General features: G+C 38.1%; 1 protein-coding gene across 1 annotated transcript; it reads right to left on the bottom strand.

Moving 5' to 3' along the window:
- Nucleotides 1-4,519: 4,519 nt before the first annotated feature.
- Nucleotides 4,520-9,517, bottom strand: LOC106320756. The gene is made up of 5 exons (XM_013759119.1): nucleotides 8,641-9,517; nucleotides 7,884-8,392; nucleotides 6,993-7,742; nucleotides 4,747-5,385; nucleotides 4,520-4,693 (listed from the first exon to the last, which is right to left on the bottom strand). Exons 1-5 carry the CDS (start codon nucleotides 9,515-9,517, stop codon nucleotides 4,520-4,522), a joined length of 2,949 nt encoding a protein of 982 aa, XP_013614573.1.
- Between the last annotated feature and the right edge of the window lie 2,935 nt (nucleotides 9,518-12,452).

Raw genomic sequence — 12,452 nt, forward strand, 5'->3', positions numbered from 1 at the left:
CTTGTGGACTTGCCGAAGGGAGCAAAAGCAATAGGCTTGAAGTAGATATTCAAGATCAAAAGAAATAGTGATGGGAGCATAAACAAATTCAAGTCTAGACTGGTCGCAAAAAGATACATCAGAGACACGACATAGACTTTGAGGAAATATTTGCTCCAGTGGCGAGAATCAAAACCGTTCGTTTCATAATAGCTTTTGAAGCTTCTCATTGTTGGAAATACATCATTTAGATGTTAAAACCGCTTTCCTACACGAAGATCTATAGGAGAATGTGTACGTAAGTCAACCAGAAGGTTTCAAAGTTAAAGGTAGCGAGGATAAAGTATACAAGTTAAACAAAGCTCTATATGGCTTAAGGAAAGCTCTGAGAGCATGGAACGAGAAAATCAATAAAGTACTTGAGCGTTTAAGCTTTGTCAAGTGTTCTAAAGAACCTTCGTTATATCGAAAGCGATCAAAGGAGCACTTGGTCGTAGTCACAGTGTATGTGGATGATCTATTAGTAACAGGGACAAAGCTGGAGCTGATAGAAGAGTTCAAGAAAGAGATATCAGATATTTTCGAGATGTCTGATCTAGGATTGTTAACCTATTACTTGGGCATCGAAGTTCATCAACATGGAATAACGTTAACACAAGAGCGATATGCGCATACAATTCTGAGCGAGACAGGGATGGACAGATGTAATGCAACACATACTCCTATCGAGTTTGGCCTAAAGATGTCAAAGACACCGGATGAACAGAGAATAGATGAGCGAGAGTACATGCGAAACATCAGGTGTCTTAGATACCTTCTACACACCCGACCTGATCTTTCATTCAGCATAGGAATACTTAGCCGTTATATGCATGATCCGAAGACCTCACATGGCGCAGCACTGAAGCAGACATTGAGATATCTTAAAGGCACAAGTCACTTGGGCTGGTGTTCAGAAGAAATAACAAGACTGAGCTAACAGGATACAGCGACTCATCCCATAACATAGACGAAGATGCGGAAGGAGTGGCACAGGACATGTTTCCTATCTGAATGATTATCCCATCTCCTGGTGTTCTCAAAAGCAAGAGATGGTTGCTCTATCCTCGTGTGAAGCAGAGTTTATGGCTCTACCGAAGCCGCCAAGCAAGCAATATGGTTAGAAGAATTGCTCGAAGAAGTAACTGAAGAACCTTGCCGACGAGTAATGATCAACATTAACAACAAATCTGCGATAGCTATTACCAAGAATCCAGTATTTCATGGACGAAATAAACACATACATAAACGGTACCACTTCATCCGAGAATGCGTCGAAAACGAGCAAGTGGATGCCCAGCATGTTCTGGGATCGTTACAAAGAGCCGATATTCTGACTAAGGCAAATTCAAAGAAATGAGAGAGCTAGTAGGAGTTGGAGATTTGAAGCAAGTTAACTTCAAGTTTAAAGGGGAGAATTTTGGAAGTAAACTTGATGTTAACTTAGACACCAAGAATAAAAATTCTATGTGAGATATGATTAGGAGAAAAATAAATGTGATACATCAAACTAAGTCCCACATTGGAGAATTAGACAAAGAGTGTCTAATATATAAACAGATGTCCAACTCTAATTAGTACGAGAGCTTTTGTGAAAGAAACCAAAAGTAAAACCATGCGGGCTTGCCTAAAGCCCAAAGTGGACAATATCGTACTAATCAAACAATATAGAAATGGACATAGATTTAATAAATCCCAAGAATTAGTATCAGAACGGTTGACGAAAAATCTACAAGAATACCAAAATACCCTTCGAGATATGAATGGGACCCTTCGAATTATGAATGGGAGGAATGTGTGGCAGAGATTAAGTCAGAAGATCCTAGAAGTTCAGTTGTGGGACACGATATGAGAGTATGGTCCTTAGTTTGAGGGGGAGAATGTGATATATCAAACTAAGTCTCACATTGGAGAATAGACAAGGAGTGTCTAATATATAAAGAGATATCCAACTCTAATTAGTACAAGACATTTTGAGAAAGAAACCAAAAGTAAAACCATGCGGGCTTGCCTAAAGCCCAAAGTTAACAATATCGTACTAATCAAACAATATAGAGTTGGACATGAATTTAATAAATCCCAACAAATTATATTTATTTCCAGCTTAATATTATTTACAAATAGATATAATTAATAAGAACATAAATATATTTTAATAATTTTTTAATTTGTATGAAAAATTAAAAATGTCAAAGTAACACTTAAAAAAAGCTGGGAGTATATGTTTTGTTAACCGGTTGTACATTCGATTTCGTTAAATTGCATTAGCGAAGAAATATACACGACGAAGGTGATTTGTTGGAATGTATCAAGTGGCTTTAGTGTCATTTCTATCTACAACCATAAAAGTTACCAATCAAGCTTTATCTAATTTTTAAATCTAAAACCAAAAAATAAAAAATGGCAATAGCAATCTTGTTTTATAAAGCATTGTAGTTTTTAAGATGTAGGAAAAAATATTGTTGTAGCTAGGAATATGTTTCAATTTTTATTATTTTCTCATTTAATTCTTACAGCTTGGATTAGGCCTGGGATTTCGGGTATTCGGGTCGGTTCCGGGTAAGAACCGTTCGGGTCCGGGTATTTCGGTTATTTAGAAATTGTATCCAATAGGTACATGGAAGACTTGCGGTTCGGTTTCAGATCGATTCTGTCCGGTTCCGGGCCGGTTCGGGTTTTCGAAGAAAGTAACCATAATTAATCCGAAAAATTTGGGTCCTAACCGGTTCGGTTAAAAAGTACCCGAAATCATAATAGTAACCGAAATAAAACCGATTCTCAAAGCAAACTTATTTGGTGAAATGTCAAAGTACTTGATGTCTTAAACAAGAACACAATCCGAAAATGAAAACCAGAAAATAAAACAAAGATTTCTCAAAGCAACAAGTTCACACCATAAATATAAAGTACTTGAACTCTTGAAGCGTTGAAGTCTTAAACAAGAACGACAAACATAAAATGAAAATGAGACAGTCACTCTCACTCTCTCTCACTCGTCCACACTCCACAGTCCACTCCTTATTCCACATTGCATCTAGCTTCAAGCTCTATGGAAAAAAAAACAGAATCCTATAAGTGTTCTAACTTCAAGTATCAAGATCATATGCTAAAGAGTTCAAAAGAGGTGAATCATACCTCTCATAAGATCATCTTTTTGCTCCACATCTGAAAGTAGCTGCTCTATGGTATGAATGCCTTTCTCGTTTATATTAATCTCCGATTTCAACCATTGTTCTGCGCACACCAACACCTCCACCATAAAGTGTGTCAAGCAGCTCCTATAAGGGTCTAAGACTCTTCCACTAGTGCTAAATACACTCTCTGATGCTACAGCTGATGCTTGAACCGCAAGAATATCAGCAGCTATCTGAGACAGGATCGGGAACTTCACACTGTTTCTTCTCCACCATGATAAAACATCAAACTCGGTTACAAGTCCAGTAACACCTTTTGTAACCTCTACTTTCTCTCTCAAATACCCTTCTAACTCATTACTAGAATCTTGTGTACCTGTTTCTTGTACAAGCTCCTCGTAGAGATTATCCATTCTTTCATACCCGATTCCATTGCCTATGACTTGACTCTGCAAAACTGCACCACTTTCTTGTGACTGCGACTGTGAAGATGATCCTCCTTACGACGCTGAACCACCTGATCCTCCACCACTAGTGCTGTATCCAAGACTGTACTCATCATATAAGCGCTTCATGATATCCGTAATGGATTCAGAAAGAAGATTATACTCGATGCTTTCTTTTCCATAGAGCTTCTCAAAGCAGAGGTTAGCAAAGTTCATCTTCTTTCTTGGGTCAAAAACGGTAGCAACAATCAAAAGCTTATTCATCTTACAGCTCTTTGACTTAGTAGTCTCAGACTCAGATACTTCCGAAAATGGATTTCAGTACTTCCTTAGCGTCCCCATCATCGTCAAAGCTTTTAACCGTAGTGTTTCATCAGCGCCTGGTGCAAAACTTATCTTACTGACATTCCTAGTGATGGTGACAATCTCATTGTAGATCTTGTGCGACGTAATGCCCTTTGTAGCTGAGAGCATCATAGTTGAATTGTAAAAGATGACAAGAAAGTGTACCAACCTCTCAGCTTCTTCCCAATCTGTTGTAGACGCCGGTCCAATCCTCTTTTTCCCATTTTCAAGCTCCATGAAGTAGTCATTGTACGGTTTGTCCTCAGCCTTCTTCTTCTCGAATGCTGCCCTGAATTTGATTGCTTGGTCTAGCATCAGATACGTCGAGTTTCATCTTGTGTTGACATCTAACGGAAGGCTTCCTCTAGTTATTTTACTCGTATCAACCAGAAACTCAAAAGACTTCAGTCTGTTGGTTGAAGACCTCACGTACTGAATACCATTCCGAATGGCAGTCACGCTATCATCAACCTCATTTAAACCTTCCTTGACAATCAGATTAAGAATATGTGTTGCACACCTAACGTGCAAGAACTCGCCATTCAAAAACAGTGCATCTTCTCCTTGGTTCATGAATTATTCCTTGAACTTCTTCATGGCTGATGTGTTAGCCGTGGCATTATCAACTGTGATGCATAAGGCTCTTTTAATATCCCACTCTGCTAAACAATCCACAAGAACTCTCGCAATTGTAGACCACTCTGCTAAGCAGTCCATATATCCACATTCTTGAATCCTATTATCATCTTTCTAAGCTTCCAACTTGAATCAATAAAATGAGTGATAATCACCATGTAACTAACCCCAGTGTAGGGAGCAGTCCATATATCTGTTGTCAGAGGGAGTCTTTGCTTGTTCTGTCCAAGAACTTTCTTCATTTCTTCTTTCCTCGACGTACACATTGCCGCAATCTCCTTTGTGCATGTTTTTCTACAAACAGGCGGATCTAACTGCACTTTGTTGCAGAAGTGTTTCCACGCCAAGCTTTCCACAAAGGTTAATGGCAACTCCGCTAAGACTATCATCTCATTGGTAGCATCTCTGAACACTTTCTCAGACACCTTGCTCACACTCATGTTGCCTTCTTCATCTGTAGCTAACTGTGACTTGTCTTTGCACCTATTTACAGCCTTCCATACCATAAATGACCGACAGTTAGTGATATGCTTGTTGAGATTAGAGGTCCCAGACTTGGTTGGACAACTCATCTCTTTCTTGCAGTAGCGACATTTGCATCTGTTGTAGTTGGTTGGTAGCCTGTTGAAATGGTTCCAGACTAAAGACCTCGTCTTTTTTCTTGACCCTTCTGCAGAACCACCAGCTTCATCTCTCGTGGTCCTTTTTCCCAAACCCGTTGTTTGTACATCTTCTTCTGAAGAAAAGTCTTCATCTATTGATGCATGATTCACTTCATCTTGTTGATAAGTTGGAGAAGAATCCATCTACATACACAAGTTAACAACTATTAGAATAAGTAAATCTTGCTCAACATCAACTCATCAAGACATCAACAGTATCAAAAATTCAAATCATCAACTGTATAAAAAGACAAAAAGTTATCTACGAATGACGAATCCATAATCACTTTATCACAAATAAAGAATCAAAGATATCAAACAATCCTAATCAATATAACACAAAAAAGGAATCAAACAATCGAAAAGGAATCGCTGCTCACCTCCAAATGAATTCTCGAAGATGCAGACGGTGGAGAGAAAAGACGATCGAGATCGACTAATGGTTCCAGCTTTAAGGTTTATGATAACACCGATTGCTATATTTGTATAGAGACCTTCACAATTCTCAATCGCTATAATGTAGAAGACGAATCGAAAAGCTAGGGTTTGTATTTGGGAATTGGAGTTTTGTATCGAGTCGAGAAGCAGTAACAGATATATCGGGAAACATTACTTCGGGTTATAGCGGGTATCCGATTAGGCTCGGGTAAAACCCGGATCCGACCCGTTACCCATGGATTTTTATATTATTATCCATCGGTTAAATTTGACTGTACCGAAACCCAACTGAACCGGTCAAAATTGGGTCGGGTCCGGTTCGGGTAATCGGATACGGGTCAAAGTCGCAGGCCTAGCTTAGATACAATTACATCAAAAAAGTATACAAACAAAATTCTACGGTAAAATTTTTATAGGCCCAACCAATGACCTTCTGACATCTTTTTTAAAAAGAAAAAAGAAATGACAGTCAAATGTTATTCTTTCTATGCATTAATTTCATGTATGAACATCCTAATCTTCAAGTCGCACCTTATGTTGTACTACTATGGTGCGACTTATTAGTGATAATGATATACGGTGGCCGCCTTTTATTTGGACAAAACGTTTTTCAAAATTAAAATGCATGAAAGTAATACAGAGACTTATCTAAGGTCATATAGTTTGAGAGAGTTTGACAGCCAAGTAAGAGCAAACATACAATCAAGTAGGAGCTAGATGGGAGGACGAGTAATGCATTACAAGAAAACATATAACTCCCGATCAATTATATCCATCGAAAAGTCGTCAACAATGATTATTCTCGATATATTTCCAACAAACATGGTTTGTAAGATCTATTTCATCAGGAAGAAAATCATTAGAAATTTGTCGGGAAACAACAACAAGTTTTTGACGGATCCTTTCCTGAAAAAAGTATGTACTAAAGTTTGGGATATGTAATGGGCGCTTTACACCTTACTAGTATCAGCAATTTTTAAAGTTGTTTCAATGAAATAAGTATTGTAGAATACTCGTAGAGAACATTTTCAAGCCAAAATCGTACTCTTTCCGTTTTATTTTAATTGTCTTTTTTTTTTGAATGAATGTAAAATTTATTCAATCAAAACTTCATTACATCAAGTGCTACTGTTTTATTTACATAAACCGGCCAAATCTATGAAATAAACCTATTCTTCATAATCTTGTAGCAAACCATTTCATCAACCCTTCCTCCAAATACTTCTTACCTTTTCGTTTCACAAGTAGCAGTTTGAGTCTTACCATTTTATCAATCATCTTCGCTAAACACTTCTCATCCAATGGTTGCTCACCATGCTTCTAGCATTCCTCTCCCTCCATATACTATGCGCTACAACTTGGAAAGTGTATCGTATAATGAAGGTTTCTGTTGGACATCTTCTAGCTTGAGATATAATAGCGAGGATCTCATCCCAACTTGTGGTGTAATCTTCCTTCAAGATACCTTCTACCATTTCTCTCCAGATTTTACTTGAGTAATGGCATCTAAAGAACAGATGCTGACATGTTTCCATCTCCACTTGACAAAGCACACAAGTACCATTTACTGCATTGTTCCAAGATAATATTCTATCCATAGTCTGCAATCTGTTTTTGATAGCTACCCACACTAGAAATGAGTACTCAGGTGTAGAGTGGGGAAACCAAACACCTTTACTCCAGCTACTTTCCGGTTGGGGTTGCCGAAGACACATCCAAGTCTTCTTTGTAGAGAACTGTCGAGAGAATTTATTATCATACTGCTTCCAAAGTGGCACATCATCCTCCTGACTTGCTCTCCTTTTTACTTTTTTGATCTCATTTTCAGCTTCATTAAGGATCTGGATCCTATGCCTTCGTTTCCTATGTCTCAACAGAACATCCTCCATCATTTCATTCTCCATAATACCCAAAGCTATACTTCCTCCTTCACTCAAAAGATCTTTAAGACAGCCCAAACTCGACCAATTATCATACCAAAAAGATGTCTGCTTTCCATTATTAACTTCCATTTTGTGAAAAGACTTCGCCATGTCCCTCATTTTCAACTGTTTCTTCCACATCTATGATCCAGCAACTGAATTTATCTTAATAGATCAGAATGGGCCTTTTCTTATCAAGTAACAATGTATCCAATTTACCCACAGAGACGATCTATTAGAAGACAATCTCCATATGAGTTTTAGAAACAATACATTGTTTACCTTTTTAAGCGACCGTAACCCCAGACCTCCTTCTTGCTTTGGTAAGCACACTTCTTTCCAGCTTACTTTGGCTTTACTTGTTTTCAACTCCGGGCCTGACCATAGGAAAGCAGAGCACAAACTTTCAACTTCTTTAAGACAGCTACTCGGTAAACGAAAAGCCGAGAGCCAGAAATTGGCAAGGCTTGTGATGACTGAACTGATTAACTGCAGTCTTCCTCCATGAGATAAAAATCTTCCCGTCCATGACTTCATTCTCTTCTTAATTTTCTCCACTAACGGCATGTAATCATTTACAGTCATTCTTCTAGTGAGGAGAGGAAGCCGAAGATATCTTACTGGTAGTTTACCAGACTCGAAGGGAACGCTTGTGATGATATCTTGTTCTTGATTATCTGAGATCCCAGCAGTATATAGTGTAGATTTCTCTAGACTTATTTTGAGACCTGACATTGCTTTAAATTCTTGAAAGATTTGTAAGACTCCTTCAATAGAACTTTTTGACCCATCTGTGAATACCAGTAGATCATCCGCAAAGCACAGATGAGTTAACAAAATATTTTTGCACCTACGGTGATAACCTATACGGTTTCCAGCAGCTGCCTTATCAATCATATGTGACAATACGTTCATGCAGATGACAAATAAGTAAGGCGAGAGTGCACATCCCTGTCTCAAACCCCTCTTGCTTTGAAAAAACCCTGCTAACTCCCCATTGACTTGAACAGAAAAAGAAGGATGCATTGCGGTAATGTACCTTTAAGCCGGTTGGCAATGACTTTATAAATCACCTTGTATAGAACATTACAACAAGAGATTGGCCTGTAATCCTTCATCTCAACAGCTGCATCTCTTTTTGGGATAAGAGCCAGAATAGTGGAATTCAATCTCTTTGATAAGAAGCCTTTGTTGAAGAATGACTGCACTGCTGTAGTAAAATCTTTCCCAATAACTCCCCAAGACACTTTAAATAACTCCGTAGTGTACCCATCTGGCCCAGGTGCTTTGTTGCTTGGCATCTTGAACAGTACATCTTTAATCTCCTCTTCAGTTACTGTCTTAATCAACTGGCCTCGCTCCATATCATTGCATCTGAAACTTAGAATTTCTTGTATCTCCTCAACTGAAACATTCCTGACGTCTTCAGGAACATAAGAGAGAAACTCATGAAAAAACCTCTCTGCTTCATTCTTTATTTCCTCTTGTGAAGTAACAATAGCTCCTGATTTACATTTGATCTCTCTGATCATATTCTTCACCACTCTCATCTTTGCCGCATTGTGAAAGACTTTATTATTCCTATCCCCCAGATGCAACCAGTGCATCTTAGATCTTTGTTTTAAAACATTCTCTTCAATGCCAGAAATTATGTTCCATCTTTCTGCCGCTCTTAGCTCCTCCTGAATATTATTCTGAGTTGGATTAGTCAACAGCCTCTCCTGCTTCTCACACAGATCCTTGTATGCTTCCTTAACTCTCAAAGATAATTGCCCCAGTTTCTCTTTACTCAAGTTCCTTATCAGCGGTTTCAAAGCTTTAAGGTATTTAGAAAATCTGAAGAGGGCAGATGTAGATTGAAACAATGGTTGATTTTCTCTCCAATAATCCTCCATCATCCTTAGAAACTCTGGCATTTCTGCTACCACGTTTGTGAATTTAAAAGGACGCCGCTTACCCTCTGCCTCTGCTTTTAGATGAAACCGACCACGAAGGTGATCAGAACATCCTCCTGCCTCAAAAACTCCATAAGCTTGTGTGCGATTATTCAGCCAATTATCATTTACCAAGAATCTGTCTAGCTTCTTGCAGATCAAACCTTCCTCCCTTTGGTTACACTAAGTAAACTTTGGACCCTGACTTCCCATATCAGTAAGATTGCAGTACTGAACAATATCATCAAAGTCTCTCATACCATTATTTATTATCCCCGAATTCTGATAGCTCGAATGCTCATCCCCTTCTAGAATTTCATTAAAATCTCCCATGAGTATCCACTGTTTATTTCTAAATAGTGGTGAATCTTGATGTGATTTAATATCTCCCCATAAATCTCTTCTTCCTTACATTGTATTCTCAGCATAGACAAACGAACACAAGAACTCCTCTACTTCCCCTTCCACCAGAACTGAAACCGTAATTATTTGACCTGACTTGAAAATCGGCGTAATGTGTACTTGTGAATTCCACATAACCCAAATCCTCCCTTTCCTGCTGAACTCGTAGTTACTGATAAACGACCATTCAGTAAACATTGTTGACATGATCCTTTGAGCCTTGTTTTCCCTCACTCTAGTTTCCAACAACCCTCCAAAAAGTAAACCTTTAAGACTGAATCCAATTCTTCACCACTTCTTGTTTTGCATACCGATTGAACCCTCTCATATTCCAGAAAAAACCTGTCATTGAGATGAGATTTTTGTTCCTCTCCCCTTTTTCCACGGCGTACCTCCTTGCATATTTTTGTCTGGAACAATCTTATGCATCATTTTTGATCTTCTTGGCAAGGATGGTCGAATAGAGTTAGCTGTTAGATCCGACCAATGCTCTATACCAGCTACACTCTTCCCTGCCTTACCACTTTTGTTTCCCTCTTCTGGTGCTTCTCTTCCATTAGTATCTTCCATAATGTCATTACTTGCCTCCACTTCCTCCTTTTTATTTTCTTCTTTACACACTTCATCTTCTGTTTCTTCTATCACAATCTCTTCTTCTACACTTATAATATCCTCGTATTCAACTTGGTTTACCCCATCTCCTTTCTCATCTACTTCAAGAAGAGCTGGAAATCTAGATGGTGTCAATATCTTCACCTGGTCATATTTCAGAGTAGGACTTCTACTACCTTTACCTGGTGTTACATCCTCTCAGCTCTCCACTAATTCCCCCTCTTCAACCTCCTTATCAGTTTCAGCTGAAATCTCCTTTTTGATGATTCAATATCTTGTTTAGCCTCTGCTTCTAACTTCTTCATTGCTTCTTCTTCCATACCTTAACAACTTGTCCATCTTTTCCTACAACTCCCTCATTTATTATTTGTTTCACTGATTTCTCTGACCCATCCTTCTTGTTTATGATACATACTTTATCAGTATGCCCCCACTTTCCACACGTATTACATCGCAGTGGCAACCATGGGTAGATGAATTCAACCAAAGATGAAACTCTATTATTTGTAAAATTTATCTTGGTTGGCAGCTCTTTTGTAAGATCAGCATCGACGAATACCTTTGCCATCTTAAAATTTGTGCACGCAGCAGTCTCTGGATGTAAACGAACCGGGAAACCTGCTGCACTTGTGATAAAACTCAAACCTTGCCAAGAATACATATGCATTGGCACATTTTTGAGATGAACCCATAGTGGTATAGCTGTTATCTCAGGCTTCTCCTTCATTTCATCTGGAACCCATTTAGTGATCACCATCGGTATGTTGCCGATACTCCACATTCCTCTTTTCAGAATCCTTGCTCGCATCGTTGGATCTGTAACTTTAAACTTCATTGTTGTTTCGTCTACCACATGAACATCAATCAACATTTTTTTGTCTCTTTGATTCCATATCCTGTTCACCGTAGCATGAACTTTAGCAATGTGTGGAGCATTGTCCAGAAATTTAATCTTCCCAGAGATGATTCACCTTCTCAATAACTTCGTCTAGAATCTCTACACTCTTTTGTCCCTCCTCTGTGTTTTCCACATCGTACTTCTTCATAACCTTCTTCTCCTGAGCAACATCAACCCATGAAGACCCCTCCGATTTTGAGCCTCTCGCGAAACTCACTGACCTCCCCTTTCCATTTTGATTCTCATTTTCAGTCTAACTTCCTTCCTTTGTAACTCAGTTACCGCACCATCGCTACCTCCATTGTTATTTTCTGATCTCGATTTCTCAACGTTAATCTTCAATCCAGTTCTCCTTTGAAGGTTTCCTGGATCAGAGATCTCACCCCGCATCTTCCGATCATCCGTAACCTCCGTCAAACCCTTCGGTGATCCCGGTGATTCCGCCGAATCCATTGGAGAAATTGTCGCCAAAATCGCAGTTTTTTCCGCCTCTCAAAATGGTGCGTTTCGATTCAATGATGTTTTTCTTTTCAATTAATTGTCTTTTAAGATATGCACACAAAGTAAACTAACATTTTTTATATATTTTCTAAATAAAAACATTATTACCTATACACTTATATATATTTCAACCAATATAAAAATAACTAGAGAATATTGTTAATAAGTTTTGCATTGAAAATCTAAAACAACACTTATTTTATTTGAAAATTTTACTGTACAACGACAATTAAACTGAAACGAAGGGAGCATTAGACATTGTTCTAAACAAAAGTTCCTAAACAATTTTTTGTTGATTAAAACTCATTTTTACATTTCTGTAAAACGGTAGTTCCGTAGTTGGTTAGATATAAATTGATTTTAATTATATATATTTATTATTGAAACAATAATTAAATATTTGTAAAAAAGTGTATAATGGATTATACCAAAATATAAACATAAAATGATGAGTATAGTTAAACTCGGATGCTGAGATAGAAATTTAGAGATTCGGTGAGAATT

The sequence above is a fragment of the Brassica oleracea genome, unplaced genomic scaffold, assembly GCF_000695525.1.
Source record: "Brassica oleracea var. oleracea cultivar TO1000 unplaced genomic scaffold, BOL UnpScaffold01052, whole genome shotgun sequence".
NCBI classification, from domain to species: domain Eukaryota; kingdom Viridiplantae; phylum Streptophyta; class Magnoliopsida; order Brassicales; family Brassicaceae; genus Brassica; species Brassica oleracea.